An 18,166-nucleotide genomic window follows, 5' to 3' on the forward strand; every position below is an offset into this window, starting at 1 on the left:
GCTACAACTATACTTCATACAATACTGCATCTTGAGACAGTTTGATCTTGGCACATATTTTCTTGTTTCTCTTCCATGATTTATACCGCCAGGGACACTTGTATTAAAAATATTCTTTGCTTTTAAAATGTCAACTTTTTGTTCTTTTTGGAACAGAGAAATGTGAATTTCAGGTGAGAAATAAGGGCAAATGAACTCAAGTAAACAACAAATGAGGACAAATTACACCATACTTGAACAGAATTACTTCCAAATGCTGTTTTCTTAGTTTTCTAAAGATATTGAGTCTTTACAGACAAGATTTTCAGGGACTGTCAGAGGGATTTGAATTATTTCAGAACTGACAGAGTAAGCACACCTTAGCTGTTCATGGTGTTGCAGTCACTTGTGATGGAAGTGATAAAGTAGACCATCTTATTAATTGGTATCAAGACTCTCATGTCATGTCCAAACCAAGGTACCCTGTATGAATACTGGGTTCTTAGTCCATGCACAACCTCTTCTCTCAGTGCTATGAGTCAGACTCTCATCAGCTCTTACAAAACATTACGGAATTAGTAAAACACGGTTCTAGCTTTGCAAATAGCAGCTGGAAAGAGGCCGTTCACGTTGGCTTTGAAAGCTGCCATATCTATATCTGAGTGATATTCAGCGTGCTTTTTTGATTTCCCCACAGAATAATAAACTGGACTCAAACATAAATTTCTCCATGTTACTGTGTCTTGCAGACCAAGTAAATTTGATTTTCTTTGCTCCATTCCTGTTTTACAAGCTTTATTACGTCCTTCCACTCAGTGTTGGCCCTAAGAGGTCAGGGTTGAGACCCATAACAGGGAGGCTTGCAGTACAACTGGTTATTCCATGAATAAGTAGGATTTCTGTTTTTAATGTTGTGATTACAGTACCTTTCATAATTCAGCTTCATTTGGAAAGTGTTTTCAAACATATGTTAAAACAAAAGTGCCCTATATGCAGCAATGAAATCCTGTTTATACTGTTCAAACCATGAATGCGTCTAAGAAAATTCAAGTATGTGAAGTATCTTTAAAACTTGCTGTTATGTTAATTATAGTTCTTCCTTAAGTACAGCAGTTTTCCGAGAATCACAGAAGCCTTTTTTCAGCCTTTTGAAGGCATTCAAGATCGTATTTATAACATGAAAAACAGAATTTTTATTTGCTGGTAAATCATCAAGAACAGTGGCAGTGTTCCACCATCACTCTTAAAAGGTCATAAAATGTCAAGAATTTACACTCTTTCTAATGTAAACACCAGCCTTCATGTCATATTTAAGACTGTAAGGTTATTATTACACTATCGGCCAGGTGAATTTGGCAAAATGGGTTTACTCCATATGGAAAAGTGTCCTTTCTATTCAGTAATCCTTTAAATTGGATTAGCTTGTATTTCAAACAAGCATAAAATACAAAGTATTTATTTTCATAATCCACTGCTCTTAAAGTGTCATCATCTCTAAAACCAATCACTGTAAAAACTACACATTTTTTCACTTTACTTATAAACTGAAAAATATGTTTGTCCTAAATGTTATCCCTGCACATTCATCAGAGAGAGCCGAAAAGTTCAACGTGACCCTCGAGCAGAATCTGCGCAGCAGCCCTGGGGGCACTGATGTGACATCCAGATGGCAGCATCTGAGGCATACAATTTACAACACGGCCTTGTCGGTGTTTGGAAGGAGAGCTAGAAACACAAATGACTGGTTCGAAGCTAACTCCAATTAGATGATTCCAGCCATCGAAAAGAAGCGCGCTGCACTCCTGGGCTACGTCTACACGTGCAGCCAACATCGAAATAGCTTATTTCGACGTTGCGACATCGAAATAGTCTATTTCGATGAATAACGTCTACACGTCCTCCAGGGCCGGGCAACGTCGATGTTCAACTTCGACGTTGCTCAGCCCAACATCGAAATAGGCGCAGTGAGGGAACGTCTACACGTCAAAGTAGCACACATCGAAATAGGGATGCCAGGCACAGCTGCAAACAGGGTCACAGGGCGGACTCAACAGCAAGCCGCTCCCTTAAAGGGCCCCTCCCAGACACAGTTGCACTAAACAACACAAGATACACAGAGCTGACAACTGGTTGCAGACCCTGTGCCTGCAGCATAGATCCCCAGCTGCCGCAGAAGCAGCCAGAAGCCCTGGGCTAAGGGCTGCTGCCCACGGTGACCATAGAGCCCCGCAGGGGCTGGAGAGAGAGCATCTCTCAACCCCCCAGCTGATGGCCGCCATGGAGGACCCAGCAATTTCGATGTTGCGGGACGCGGATCGTCTACACGGTCCCTACTTCGACGTTGAACATCGAAGTAGGGCGCTATTCCTATCTCCTCATGAGGTTAGCGACTTCGACATCTCGCCGCCTAAAATCGAAGTTAACTTCGAAATAGCGCCTGACGCGTGTAGACGCGACGGGCGCTATTTCGAAGTTGGTGCCGCTATTTCGAAGTAGCGTGCACGTGTAGACGCAGCTCTGGAGTACAGACTGTCACCGAGCCAGAGTACCCTGCAAGCACTCGGAGCATCCAGAAAAACAGTACAGCAGACAGCCAGGCGCTGTGCCAACAACTACTGGCTCGAGCCATGCAGCAGCATCCAGACCAGTGCTGGCTCTGGTAATCTCAGGGGAATGTACGAGGGCATCAAGAAGGCATTAAGACCCACCCAGAACAAGATGGCACCTCTGAAATCCAAATCTGGTGAAGTCATCACTGACAAAGCCAAAGAGATGGAGCGCTGGGTCGAGCACTACTCTGAGCTGCACTCACGAGAGAACATTGTGGTTGATACAGCGCTCGATGCCGTCGAGCTCCTACCACTAATGGACAAACTGGATCAGGAACCAACTGTGGACGAACTGAAGAAAGCCATCGACAGCATTGCAGTAGGAAAGGCCCCAGGCCAGGATGGTATAGCACCAGAGGTAATCAAGTGTGCCACGGACACCCTCCTGGAACCCCGACATGAGCTACTGTGCCTGTGCTGGAGAGAGGGAGAGGTTCCACAGGATATGCACGACGCTAACATTGTAACCTTGTATAAGAACAAAGGAGACAGAAGCGACTGCAACAGTTACCGTGGAATCTCCCTCCTAAGCATCACTGATAAACTGTTCGCTCGCGTCATCCTCGGCAGACTCCAGAAGATTGCTGACAGGGTGTATTCCGAATCACAGTGCGGATTCCGCGCCGAGATCTACCATTGACACAGTCTTCTCTCTGAGGCAGCTGCAGGAGAAATGCAGGAAGCAGAGGAAGCCACTCTATATTGCCTTCATCGACCTGACCAAGGGCTTCAACTTGGTCAGCAGGGATGGACTGTTCAAACTGCTCCACAAGATAGGCTGTCCACCATGGTTACTCAAGATGATCCAGTCTTTCCACAAAGACATGAGAGGAACCATCCAATACGATGGCACATTATCGGATGTTTTCAGCATCAGGAGCTGTGTCAAACAAGGATGCGTCCTTGCTCTGACATTATTTGGGATCTTCTTCGCACTCCTCCTGAAGCATGCCTTTGGATCTTCAACAGAGGGCATCTTTTTGCACACAAGAGCCGTGTCTATACGTACACGCTACTTCGAAGTAGCGGCACTAACTTCGAAATAGCGCCCGTCACGGCTACACGCGCCGGGTGCTATTTCGAAGTTAACTTCGACGTTAGGCGGCGAGACGTCGAAGTCGCTAACCCCATGAGGGGATAGGAATAATATAGAATCAAATGAAGTTAAAATCCTAAAGGAATCAAAATGTTTCATAGAATCATTATGGATAACAATTCATTCCTCTAATATAAATATGGCATTAGGAATATATTACCGACCACCTAACCAGGACAGTGATAGTGATGCTGAAATGATGAGGGAGATTAGAGAGGCTATCAAAATAAAAAAACACAGTAATAATAGGAGATTTCAGTTATCCCCGTATTGATTGGGTGCATGTCACCTCAGGACGGGATTCAGAGATTAAATTTCTTGATGCCTTAAATGACTGCTTCTTGGAGCAGCTAGTACAGGAACCCACAAGGGGAGAGTCGATTCTTGATCTAGTCTTGACTGGAACGCAGGATCTGGTCCAAGAAGTAACTGTTACTGGACCGCTTGGAAATAGTGACCACAATATAATAACTTTTAATATTCCTGTGTTGGGAAGAACACCGCAGCGGTCAAACACTCTGGCATTTAATTTCAAAAAGGGGAATTACACTAAAATGAGGAAGCTAGTTAAACAGAAACTAAAAGGTAGAGTATTTAAACTAAAATCCCTGGAAGCTGCATGGAAACTGTTTAAAGACACCATACTAGAGGCCCACCTTAAATGTATACCCCAAATAAAAAAACACAGTAAGAGACCTAACAAAGAACCACCATGGCTAAACAGCCATGTTAAAAAGGCAGTGAGAGAGAAAAGGGCAGCTTTTAAAAAGTGGAAGTCAAATCCTAGTGAGGAAAATAGAAAGGAACATAAACACTCCCAAATTAAGTGTCATAATGTAGTAAGAAAAGCCAAAAAAGAGTTTGAGGAACAGCTAGCCAAAAATTCAAAAAACAATAGTAAAATGTTTTTTAAATACATTAGAAGCAGGAAGCCTGCTAAAAAAGCAGTGGGGCCCTTGGATGATAAAGATATAAAAGGAGCGATCAAGGAAGACAGTGCCATTGCAGAGCGATTAAATGATTTCTTTGCTTCAGTCTTCACGGCTGAAGATGTTACAGAGGTTCCTAAATCTGAGCCAGCCTTTTTAGGCAACAAATCTGAGGAACTCACTCAGATTGAAGTGACATTAGAGGAGGTTTTGGAATTAATTGATAAGCTGAATAGTAACAAGTCTCCAGGACCAGACGGCATTCACCCAAGGGTTCTGAAAGAACTCAAATGTGAAATTGCGGAGTTATTAACAGTGGTTTGTAACCTATCCTTTAAATCCACTTTGGTACCAAATGACTGGAAGACGGCCAATATAACACCAATATTTAAAAAAGGCTCTAGAGGAGATCCTGGCAATTATAGACCGATAAGTTTAACATCAGTACCAGGCAAATTAGTAGAAACACTAGTAAAGAGTAAAATTGCAAGGCACATAGAAGAGCATGAATTGTTGGGCAAAAGTCAGCATGGTTTCTGCAGAGGGAAGTCGTGTCTGTCTAATCTATTAGAATTCTTTGAAGGGGTTAATAAACATGCGGACAAGGGGCACCCAGTGGACATAATATACCTAGATTTCCAGAAAGCCTTTGACACGGTCCCACACCAACGGCTTTTATGTAAATTAGGTGGTCATGGGATAGGAGGAAAGGTCCTTTCATGGATCGGGAATTGGTTAAAAGACAGAAAACAAAGGGTTGGAATAAATGGTAAATTTTCACAATGGAGGTGGGTAACTAGTGGTGTTCCCCAGGGCTCAGTCCTGGGACCGATCCTGTTCAACTTGTTCATCAATGATCTAGAAAATGAGGTAAGCAGTGAGGTGGCAAAGTTTGCAGATGACACCAAGTTGTTCAGGACAGTCAAAAGCAAAAGGGATTGTGAAGAACTACAAAAAGATCTCAGCAAACTGAGTGATTGGGCAGCAAAATGGCAAATGAAATTTAATGTGGGTAAGTGTAAGGTAATGCATGTTGGAAAAAATAACCCAAATTACACGTACTACATGATGGGGTCAAATTTAGCTACGACAGATCAGGAAAGGGATCTTGGAGTTATAGTGGATAGTTCTCTGAAGACATCCACGCAGTGTGCAGCAGCAGTTAGTAAGGCAAATAGGATGTTAGGAATTATTAAAAAAGGGATCGATAATAAGACAAAAGATATCATACTTCCCCTATATAAAACTATGGTACGCCCACATCTCGAGTACTGCGTGCAGATGTGGTCTCCTCACCTCAAAAAAGATATATTGGCATTAGAAAAGGTTCAGAAAAGGGCGACTAAGATGATTAGGGGCTTGGAACGGGTCCCCTATGGGGGGAGGCTAGAGAGACTGGGACTTTTCAGTTTGGAAAAGAGGCGATTGAGGGGCGATATGATAGAGGTATATAAAATCATGAATGGTGTGGAGAAAGTGAATATAGAAAAATTATTTACCTTTTCCCATAATACAAGAACTAGGGGACACCAAATGAAATTGATGGGTAGTAGGTTCAAAACTAATAAAAGGAAATTTTTCTTCACACAGCGCACAGTCAACCTGTGGAACTCCTTGCCCGAGGAGGCTGTGAAGGCCAGGACTCTATTAGGGTTTAAAAAAGAGCTTGATAAATTTTTGCAGGTTAGGTCCATAAATGGCTATTAGCCAGGGATAAAGTATGGTGCCCTAGCCTTCATAACAAGGGCAGGAGATGGATGGCAGGAGATAAATCACTTGATCATTGTCTTCTGTTCTTCTCTGGGGCACCTGGCATTGGCCACCGTCGGCAGATGGGATGCTGGGCTTGATGGACCTTTGGTCTGACCCAGTATGGCCGTTCTTATGTTCTCTCTCCAGCCCCTGCGGGGCTCTATGGTCACCGTGGGCAGCAGCCCTTAGCCCAGGGCTTCTGGCTGCTGCTGCGGCAGCTGGGGATCCATGCTGCAGGCACAGGGTCTGCAGCCAGTTGTCAGCTCTGTGTATTTTGTGTTGTTTAGTGCAGCTGTGTCTGGGAGGGGCCCTTTAAGGGAGCGGCTTGCTGTTGAGTCCACCCTGTGACCCTGTCTGCAGCTGTGCCTGGCACCCTTATTTCGATGTGTGCTACTTTGGCATGTAGACGTTCCCTCGCTGCGCCTATTTCGATGTGGTGCCGCGCAACGTCGAAGTTGAACATCGACGTTGCCAGCCCTGGAGGACGTGTAGATGTTACTCATCGAAATAAGCTATTTCGATGTAGGCTTCACGTGTAGACGTAGCCAAGATCTGATGGGAAACTGTTTAATCTTACAAGGCTGAAAGCTAAATCTAAGGTGCAGGAAGTCCTCATCAGAGATATGTTGTTCGCAGATGACACTGCTGTAGTGTCCCACACAGAAGACCAGCTTCAGAAATTTCTGGATCAGTTCTCCAAAGCATGCAAGGACTTTGGGCTTTCCATCAGCCTAAAGAAGACAAACGTACTTGGTCAGGATGTTGCTGAACCTCCATCAGTCAGAATTGGTAACGTTAGAGGTCATCCATGAGTTCGTTTACCTCAGGTCCACCATCACTGACACCCTGTCATTGAAGACTGAGCTAAATAGGAGAATCGGAAAAGCAGCCACAACTCTGTCCAGACTCAGTAAGAGAGTGTGGAATAACATCAAGTTGTACACCCACACCAAAATGCAAGTCTACAGAGCCTGCATCCTCAGCACCCTCCTTTACGGCAGCGAGTCTTGGACCCTGTATGTCCACTAGGAAAAGAGGCTGAACGTCTTCCACTTGTACTGCCTCAGGCGCATCCTTGGAATATCATGGAAGGACAGAGTGTCCAACACCGCTGTTCTTGAGCAAGCTGGAATCCCAACCATGCACACCCTCCTCAAGCAGCGTCAGCTCCGCTGACTTGGCCACGTCCACAGGATGAATGATGGAAGGATCCCAAAAGACATCCTGTGTGGCGAGCTAGCCTCTGGCAAAAGACCTCCCGGACGCCCTCAGTTGCACTACAAAGATGTTTGCAAGAGGGACCTCAGCGGGGAGCCAGGAATCAGGCAGCAGCCAGGCTCCCTGCTCCCCTGTGCTTGCAGTGACCACTGCTGCTGTACTGGTCAGTTTCCCTATCTTCAGCCAGTGGTGGGGAGCCAGGAACCAGGTGGCAGCCTGGGTCCCTGCTTGCCTTTGCTTGCACTGGCTGTGCTGTTGTGCTGATCAGTTTTCTGGCTCCAGCGAGTGGCCAGCAACTGGGAGCCTGCTGCAGCAGTGCCAGTCAGTTTCTGGCTCCTTGCCACCCACAGGATCTGGGAAGCTAACGAGCACTGCTATGCCTGGCTCTGGGCTCCTTGTTGCTCAAGGGAGCAGGGAGCCAGGCGCAGCCGCCCTAACTTATATGAATTTTGACTTACATGTTGCTCGGCTATGCAGCCTATCCATAAGTTGGGAGTTTGCTCTACAGTCATCATGGTTGTCAGTGGAAATGCAAGGAGGGACCTGTATCAGTAGCACGAGTCCTGGCTACTTGAGGAAAATGAATTTAACACAGGACTTAATCTTTCACACCAGCTGGGATGTGAATTCTAAAGGACACCAGCATGTTGCATGGTTACTGGATTGCGTGAATCCTTCTAGCACACGCTAGTAATTGCTAAAGCCTGCACTATGTTAAGGTGCACTAGAGAATTTATGTGTACACTAGCAGGGTCCACACAGACCAATTAGCTCACAATACACTGGTGCATAAGAGAACCTGCACGGCAGTTGGTAGGCATTAACACACCATGAAGACAGCAGTGGGCAATGTAGACTAGTGAGTGGGCTGTGTGAGAGGCCCTCCTTCCAGTCGTCATAACCAAGTTGGTCTGCTGCAATAGGGTAGTTTTGCTAACTCTGCTTGTATAACTAGAATTTGTGGGGTGGTGCCTATTGAACCATAGCAGTGCTTTGAATGGATGCCGATGGAGCACACAGCTCTCAAAGTCAGTGTTGTGTGCAGCCAGCACCCACCTCATTTCGCATGTCACTATAGTAACACCGGTAAGGAAAAAAAAACTATGCAGATGAAAACCAGTGAAATCTGGCTAAACTGCACATGGGCAACAGTAAACAAAATATCCCGCAGGCCACACACACAACATGGATGGGCCACATGCAGCTTGTGTGCTCCAGGTTGCTCACCAATGATGTAGACCAGTGGTATCCAACCAGGTCTGAAGCAGTAGCCACTTTAGTGCTACTGTTACAGTAAACTAGTCACATTGTTCTGAAAATGCATTTATTGTTCAAGCCAACTAGCTATTCTCAACTAGACAGATAGCCCCATGTGGCTAGTGGCTAGCATGTTGGACACCGTGGATGTGACAGACAAGGCCACAGTCAAATGTAAATAAGATGCTGTTGTATTCACAAGCGTCAGCCACTAGAGGGAGATAGGTTCACCTGCACTATGCCACAGAGAGTAAGCCGTGCTAGTCTATATACTATCAAAACAAAAAGCAGTCAAGTAGCACTTTAAAGACTATGCCAATGTACTTAACTGTGCGGGTAGGTTTGTGCAGTAATTCTTGTTTCTCAGAACATGATAGTGGTACTGACGGGCTTGTTTTTGCTTCAAATTTTTAGGCTGGAAAGATTTGCGAAAATTGTGTAATATTAGTTTTAATACGTTACCTAAATATGCAATATGTGTGGGATAATTTATATGCTCATTTCTAATCTGGTAGTTTTTTGGCTTTGAGATTGTGTTGGAGCCAGGATAGCACTGAACTAGTGCCATGTATATATGCATTCTGTCCTTCATGAAGAATGGGCTTTCCAGGTACTTTGGAAATGAGTGTATGAAGGCTGTTATAACAGTATCGTAAACACAGAGAAGTAGCTGTGTTAGTCTGTATCGTCATAAAACAAAAAAGCAGTCATGTAGCACTTCAAAGATTAACAAAATAATTAGTTAAATAATTAAATATCACCTAATAAATTATTTTGTTAGTCTTTATAGTATCATAATCATTAGAGACAGAATCCATGGTAAGTCTGAGACATTTATCTGTGGTCTTACACATGCATAGTGCCATGAAAACCTATACAGATCTTACATTCTGTTGCAACTCCTAATTTCACTGAGGGCTTGTCTACACTACCACCTTCCTTTGACGGAAGGATGGTAACTAGGGTTGGGAGTTTACTCATGAACTGCTGCCATGCAAATTAGAAAATCTTCGGCGAACATTAAATGGGAAAAGTTTCACTTATGGCAGCATTTTTTTAAAAAAATTGATTTTTATGTAGCATCATGACTCTTAAATCTTCAATTCCTCCAAAAATATAAGAAAAACAGAACTGAGGACAACTTTTTGAGGAAGATGACTTGGCCTTGTTGGGGTGTAATGATCTCTTTAAGTATATATTACGTCACCAGTTCACACAATTTCAGCACAAAGTAAAATAAAAAGTTATTTAAAATCTCCTAACATCCCCTCAACATTCATCCATCAGCAAAACTAAAAATAAGGTGGACAGCTTATGACTAGATGTCATAATTATTTTGCAAACAAACCAACTTAGTAATCTTTCTATTTAGGCCCTAGGACATAAGTCAAACAGCTTGTTTCTAAAAATTTTCCTTTTGATGGAAAAAATTTAAAGCTTATCAAAATAAAACCCATGTGAAATAAATACTCAAGTGTAAGATGAAGTTTGTGTTCCCATGTGTGCTACTTGTCTTGCATCATATCTCTGCAGTCTTTGTAACATTCCATTTGACTAACTAGATGTTCTGTGAGTCTCCAGTCTCTGATACTATGGGCGTGACTGGGTTCTTCTGTAATGATAGCAGTTGCATCTCATTCTCCATACTTACCCAACTTAGTTGGAGCAGAAAAAAGCTAATAATTTTGTTGGACTCTGCACATACAGAACTAAGGAAGATGCCAAGTATATTCTGAGTTGGTATATTGTGTTTGAAAAGCTGCTAGTAACCACTTTAGAAGTGAATTCGTGAACTGTCCTCGTTGCTGGTTTTCTTGCAATTATATAGGAAACACAGGTTCAGATCCTTATTCCTTGAGAACAGTAACTGCATTGTCTACCTGGAGAAATTCCTGTTTGACCAAAATAGAAGTGAAATTGATAGCCTTAGAAGGACTTATCTAGCCCTTCTTACTTGGATTGGTGGGTCAGTGATGCAGGCCTTCAGTAAGCATTAATCATAGGGACTTCTGGGGGAAAAGGGGTGAACTGTTACTGCACCACTGATATCTGTCTAGAGAGTGTCAATGCCTAAAGTAGAAACAGTCCTTGTAAACTCTCACAAAGGTCCATCTTATAGATGTCTTACTTCAGCCAACTGTGCAGTTTTCTTCTCACACACTTATGCCTATGTTGACTTCAAAACACTGTGTAAGAGTATTAAGTGTGCCTTTTGGGGAGATGATGGTGTTGGAATTTTTGAAAAAGATCTGTTAGCAATGAAGTGGCTGTGTGAAGAAAGTGACTGTTGTCAGGTTCAAGGATGGTGGTACAAGCTATTCCTATTTTCAGTGTTTTTAAAGGACAGTATATGGAAGGATTTGAGCTAATCTAATCACCATTGATTTCCTTATTTGCATTGCAGTATACTGTGTTGCTGCAATCTGTGCAGTCTGCACTTATTTCTATAGTCCTGTTATTCCCCATTGGTTTTACTTGTTTCATTGGCATTTCCTAAGGTTTTGACTGATAAAACCATGAATATATAGGCTAGGTGGTCAAATGAAGAAGGAAGAAATTAGTGGTGCCATTGATTTTGAACTCAAATACTTAATGATCAGTTCAGGGGTCAGTTTAATGAATATCATTTTGTCATGGCGTTTCCAAGACTTTGGAAGGATGAGCCTCCCTTTCTGGAAAATGAAGCCTGTCATTCCCTCCAATGAGGCGTTAAAGGCATACACATCATAATATATACATTTTCTGTGCTTCTTTGACTAGTCCTTTATCCTTTCTGTACCCCTAGGGGACATCACCTATACTTTGGGAAATGCTGGTGCAAGATCTTTTTGTACCTGCTCTGAAGAGCAGTGATACAGTTAACAATGTTGACATTTCAAGTATCACTGACATCTGAGTAAAAAGCCTCTCTGCAAATTTAGCCTTTTTTTGTTTTTTGTTTGCGTTGATTTTACTGTCTTCATGATTTGAGGACTTTCTTTGAAACCATAGAAATGAGACACCTACTATTTTACAACAAAAACAGGTGTGGGAGAACAAGCATGCTACTCTTCATCTAGTCTGTCATGCTTCTCTTGTAGGAGAGCACTGACCTATCATTCAGGGACATTTGGTTATCAGTTTTACCATTGTACACTTCCGAGTACTTGCTTTGTTCCCCCTTCCGTCTGCATTTAGAAGATTCAGAAGCATGCTCTAACATCAGAGATGCTTTCTATGCTGGTGGCTGGTAGCCCTCTGAAATATGACATGCATTATTAGAGGTGAGCCAGAAACAAAACAGTGGGTCTGGAAATCTCTCTCCTCTAGAAGTTAGTCAGAGTTGAAGTCTGTACTCTGGACTTATTTGATGTCTCCTTTATTTTACTGTGTACTGTGGTAATAGAATTCTTCATCTAATAACCTTTAACATACATGGTATATTTGGCCAATGTAACATGCAAATAAAATACTATTTTTATACAAAATTATGTGCATATAAAGTATTTGTAAGTTTTTGTTTACATTACCTGTAGTGGAATCTTCTTTACCTATTTTGCATGAATTAATTGGGACTGAGGAATTCATAAAATCAAAACTTTATAAAATTAAATATCTCAATATGATAGGAAGTATGGCCCATAAGTTGCAATATGATGCATTACTTTCTTTTGTCCTTCAAACCACTGCAAAGTGATTTCTAATGCCGTAAAGCATCAGCACGTGAAGGATGTCACTGTTACCTGATTCTCTAACCCCCTACTGGTTGGGAAATATGTTTCGTTTGACTGGTTGTTCATTATATTAGTGTTCATAAAATGGAGGTTTCTACTGTATTCCAATATCTTGAGTAGATGTGTTCATTTTTCATTGTGCTAAGGTTCAGAGGTTCACCACAATGGGTATTTGAGCATGGTAACAGCTTCAGGGCAGAAACCATGTTGCTCTAGATTTTGTGGCAGACCACAGTCTGCGTGCTGCAAGATCTTGGTGGAGGGACAGTATGCAGGGAGCTAGATTAATGCTTTTCTGATGCCCACGTAGCCTCACAGAGGGTGAAGCCCTGCAGCCAGTACAGGCAGCTGGGTCTCATTAAGAAACAACTTGCAACAAACGCTAGTCAGGCACCTGTTGCCAGCTAAGGCCCCGGGGCTCCCTATAAAAGGCTTTCCCTAGGCAAAAGAGAGGAAGGATTTGAGATGTGGACAAGGAAGATAGGCCAGAGGTTGGAGGTTCAGAAGAGCTAGGTGGTTCAGTCAGGTTCCAGAGGCAGCTGCTAGAGGGAAGTGGTGGGGATCAGTGTCCCAGGGAAAAGGCCACTCTGTTCAGGGCAGCTGCCTCACACTAAGGATCCTTAGGCCGGAACCCTGAGTAGTGGGTGGGCCTGGGTTCCCCCCAATGTTCCCCTAGAGTGCCGCCCTACTGGAAGGACAGGAGTATCCAAACCTGCTGATCAGGGCGTTGCTCCTTCCCACCCCCACAACCCCTCACACTTGGTTCTTGCCTGTGATGAGAATGGCTTGGGAAGCAGGGACCCTTGCCTTTGTAACAACCCAAGGCAGCGAAAGGGCCATTGAGAGTCTCTGAGGCACAAGTGCAGGACTAGGAAATGCAGGATCTCGAGGGGCTGACAAAGTACTTGTCACAATGTCTAAAAGGTAGAGGTAGGATTTAAAGGAATGTGTTCAGGAAGTGGCAGTAGATTCAGAGAGGAGATCTTTTGAGAGACATAAGATTATTAGAAATAAAGAATTGTTGCAGATATAATCATGCAGCAGTCTCTTATCCTTTTGAGATGAATGAGCAAGTGGCCTACAGATTCGGATTAGACCTGCCAAGGGTAGAGCAAAAAGTGATGTGGCTAATATGTATTAAAGTCAACGGTGTCTTGGTTAGTTTGTACAACACACATACCATGATTGAACCTCTCTTGTCCAGCACCGTCGTGACCTGACCAGTGCCAAATGAGAAAATTTGCTGGACCACAAGAGATCAATATTGTCTAACAGTATTACCAACATTTCCACTGCTTATTGGGCTCTTAGAAGACATTTAGGAGTAAATTTTATGGGTATATGGGAAACTTGGCCACACCCATGAAATCATTCTGGATTACAGATGCTGCTGACGAGAGTGTTGGACTAAAAGGGTTCCATAATACAGGTTGTACATCTGTGGTCCAGCACCCACAGGACCTGACTAGCCCTCAACCAGTGGTATTTGCCTGCCCCTCTGTGGCTGCTGGCTGCAAGGCCGGCATGGGCAGGGCAGGGCAGGGCAGGGCAGGGCAGGGACAGCGCAAGAGCACTCAGATAAAGAGGCGGGATGGCTGCAGAGCTTGTGTCCCAGGCCCAGGAGTGTATCCCCGCCCCCACAGCCACCAGGCTGTGCTCCTGTCTACAGGGCTAGCACCACAGCCACCTTACCTCTTCCCCTAAATCGGCCCACCCTGTCCCTGCTCTTCTCCTGCCCTCCCTAAGCTGGAATGGCACAGATGAGCTATTGGCAGCGTTCCTGAAGCTCTGGGAAGATGGGAAGGAATTGAGCATGCCCCCCCCCCCCCAGCTTTTCCCTGTGAGCTTTCAGCCCCCCAGAGCACCCACAGATGCTGGACCAGGGATGTTACCAGACAAGGGAAGTCCAATTTATAGGAGTCCAACCTGTAGAGTTAATAGTACTAGAGGTGTACAATCCTGTTTAATTAGTTAACTGGTTAAAAATTAAGCAGCCTGCAGATAGGGGCTGCTTCAGGTAGGCTGGAGCCCACCCCCCAGCTGCAGGTCTCCTGGGGCTCTGGTGGACTGGGCCTGCTCTGGCCTGGCTGGAGTGCTCCTGGGGCTGCTGTGCCTGAGGGCTACTCCAGCCCCTACTGGTTAACCGCAATCAGTAAACTTTGTGCATTTAGAATGAGCCTCACTGGTTCACCTCTAAGATCCCTAAATAGTACATGAGAAATTAAAGCCACTTTGAATTTTGATAAATGATTTTATTTGGTAACAAATATAGCAAAGGTTTAATATTCTGCTGAGTTCAGGATTACATTTTGTAAAATGTTCATAGACTCTCCCAGTTTACTCCCAGAGGGACCACTGTGCTCATCTGGTCTAACCTCGTGCATAATATAAGCATTTTAATTTCACCCGGTAATTCCTGCATCAAGCCCATATGAGCTACAGCATGTTTTTTGTAAGAAAGGGAACGTCTTCAGGTAATGGAGAATCAAATCATAACCTTGGTAACTGGTTTCATAGATTAATTACTCGCCCTTACTGTTAAAAGTTTGTGCTTAATTCCTAGGCCGAATTTAAGCTTCAGCTTCCAGATGTTAGGCCTTGTGTTTTTGACTTCTAAATTTAAAAAAAAAAAAAAAAAAAAGTATATTATCTGATAGACATATAGGTGGAGATCAGATAACCTCTTCATCTTTTCATAGATGCACTAAATATATTGTGCTTTTTAAAGGCTCTCTCTGTGATTGTCGGTCATATTCCAAGAAAATACAAAGTTGGTTCCTGATTATTTTTTGTTTTAAATTTGTAAGAAAATTGGATTGCCAAGATGGAGCGTTACACTGAGTTTTGCCTGTGCAGTGGTTAGAGAGCAAATCATGGTGTACTAGAAAATACCATAAATTCTGTACAACACTACAGATAACAGAAAAGAAAAATTTAGACTATAGAACAGACTTCTTGTACTGATTAAATCTGCCTGTATCTACTTGGAGGTCTTCTTCGTGTATTGCTTAAATACATAAAATCCTGATGTGCAATGAATATGGATATCCTATTAATATAATTGTCCTCATTAGGATTTCTGTTTATTTAAAATGACAAATTTTGTGTGTCTGCATTATTTACAAGAGAGAAGAAATGTTTGCATTTTCAATAGCTTATTTTGAAAAATCAGCTTATATCCTCTGTTCAGCATCAAAAAATTCATGTTTGTGTACAGAGTCTAATAATGTTTGCCAACAACATGAGGTTTAACAATTGCATATAGTTTGTTTCTAAACTTTTTATCTGTGAAAACTGGTGTCTTGAAATTAGTATAGTTTATGGTTCCTTAGATGTATAGTCACTAATCATATGAGATACGTTTATACAATTCAAAGCAAGGAGTAGCAAATCCCACTTACACTGTTAAGAATTAAGTCCTACAGCATGCAGACTGTCAGTGTGCGTAGAGGGTTATCAGGGGATACCAGAACATAAATGATACTAGTGTACCAAGAAAGTCTAATTTAGAATACTAAATATGATGGGAGACATGATAGTGTAGATACTAGTTTATATTTCATTAGCACCTTAGTTGATATTAAATTATGAGTTAATAGTTTATTTGCAATGTAAACATTGAAATTCCTGTTGTATATTTGTCTTAGGTAAAGAACAGTCTTCACTAGAGCTGAATATGCTTCCAGTGCTAGCAGCTCCGCTCTCCGCATTTAGTAAAGAATCCAATTCTTCAAAACACAGCGATCATCACCACCACCATCACCATGAGCACAAGAAAAAGAAGAAAAAACATAAACATAAGCATAAGCACAAACATAAACATGACAGCAAAGAAAAAGAGAAGGATCCCTTCACTTTCTCGAACAGCCCAGCCAGTGGGCGGTCAATTCGCTCTCCATCACTTTCAGACTGAAGTTTGCACTTCTAGAACTCCACCCAAAGCATTCATGGAGCATTTAGAAGGAGATATATGACTAACGCCTCTATCTTTTTCTGTGAAAATAGAAAAGCATGAATTGTCTTAGCAGGTCAGAAGCTGTGTCACAATTCAGATTTGAAGCATTCTATTTGTATATTTGATAGCTGTGAACTGAATCTGATTCAGAAAAATGTTTTATGATTGAGTCAGTTTTTTTCCCGTTCTTTCTTCCCACCTCCCACTCATTTTTTTTTCCTTTTAAACAAAGAAAACAGTTCTTTATTTAAGGACCCCATGTCTACTGGCAATTCCCTGAACATCATGCTGTCCATGTATACTGCCAGACTCAATTATGTTTTAAGCCTTTGATGAATGTTGTGAGACAAAATATGTTTTAAACGGAAGCCTAGTGCCAGACCTCTGATGAAGCACGGTTTCCAAGACAGTATTCTATAACCCAGCATAGACCTCCTGAGAAGACAAAGGCTTTCCTATAATCTTTTGTTGAGCTATTTCTTGCTTTAACCACTGCAGTGCAATGTCAGAATTTTAAAATAGTACATAGAATGTTTACCTTTTTCGGATACTAGAACTCTTAAAGTTCCAAGCTTCTTTTAAGCTGCAGATTTTTATTATGGACATGACCCTTTGAATATAATCGCATTCTGCAATTATGTTTCTGTAATTTTAGCAAAAAAACTTAATGCTTGTTTTGCCCTTAATCAGGCTTTTAAAATATAATAAAATGTTCAAATTGTTTTGGCATAGGCAGCTTTTTCATTAAATAAAATGAAACTGGGAAAATACCTTTTGAAAAAAAGCCTTTCGCTGAAATTAAAAACATTTTGGAAATCTGAATACATTAAAAACATACTCTAGTTAAAGTGAATTTTCTTGGATGTATTCTACGTCAGTTCATGAATCTACCAGAAAAAAAAATGTATGTCTATGTTAACCTAGGTCTGAAACTTTAAAGGGTGAATGAATTCAGATGTCTTTAGCGGTGATTTATGCAGTTTGGTTATACTAACACATGCAACCAATATTTTCTTTTAAAACCTCAGTTTTTAAAAGTTTTGGCAATACATGTGAAAACATCACTGCTTCTTTTTACATTTTGTCCTTATTTGTACTTAGAGATAGGGGGTTTTATGTTTTTATTTTCATGTACCAGTTTATTACTGTTAGGTGGATTTTACATCTTATTTAGATTTCTGTTATAAAATGGTTGTCTTTAGATACTTTATTTTCAAATGTTTTGTTAAACAACTCCTGAGAGAATGAATGATGCTGCACCTAGGAAAAAATGTGTTCAAAAGCACACAAGATGGATTTTTTTTAAAACCAATCTGTTTCCCCTGCTACCTCCTCTCCTCCCTCCCAATAAACACTTTTATATGACATACCGGCTGTTGGATCTTGTCATATTTTTGGTGTGTACCATTGAACAGAAACAAATTATCTATAATCTACAGGAAAAGAATACACCAAGATGCAAAGGGTAAGAGGGAATAACCAGACATTCCTTATTGTTGGTTTACTAAGACTATTCTGTTACTATGCTGTTACTTTTAGGCCTTTTCATTGAGGCTTTATGATTATATTGCTGTTGCATATTTGGAGAGAGAGCATTTTAAATGCCAGTACATGAAAAGGAATATATTTATATTAGCACTAGCTTTGAATAGTAACAG

The 18,166-nt window shown here is 42.0% G+C and overlaps 1 protein-coding gene across 2 annotated transcripts in view; it reads left to right on the forward strand.

Annotated features, from left to right (window-relative positions):
* TAF2 (TATA-box binding protein associated factor 2) overlaps positions 1-17,880 on the forward strand; it is a 119,500-nt gene extending 101,620 nt beyond the window's left edge. For both annotated transcript variants that reach the window (XM_074986732.1, XM_074986734.1), the window contains one exon: positions 16,201-17,880. In XM_074986732.1, coding sequence (XP_074842833.1) covers positions 16,201-16,466 — 266 coding nt within the window. In that variant the 3' untranslated portion in view covers positions 16,467-17,880. The remainder of the gene's footprint in view (positions 1-16,200) is intronic.
* The last annotated feature ends 286 nt before the right edge of the window (positions 17,881-18,166 follow it).

The sequence above is a fragment of the Carettochelys insculpta genome, chromosome 2 (genome assembly GCF_033958435.1).
Source record: "Carettochelys insculpta isolate YL-2023 chromosome 2, ASM3395843v1, whole genome shotgun sequence".
In the NCBI taxonomy this organism is placed as follows: Eukaryota; Metazoa; Chordata; order Testudines; family Carettochelyidae; genus Carettochelys; species Carettochelys insculpta.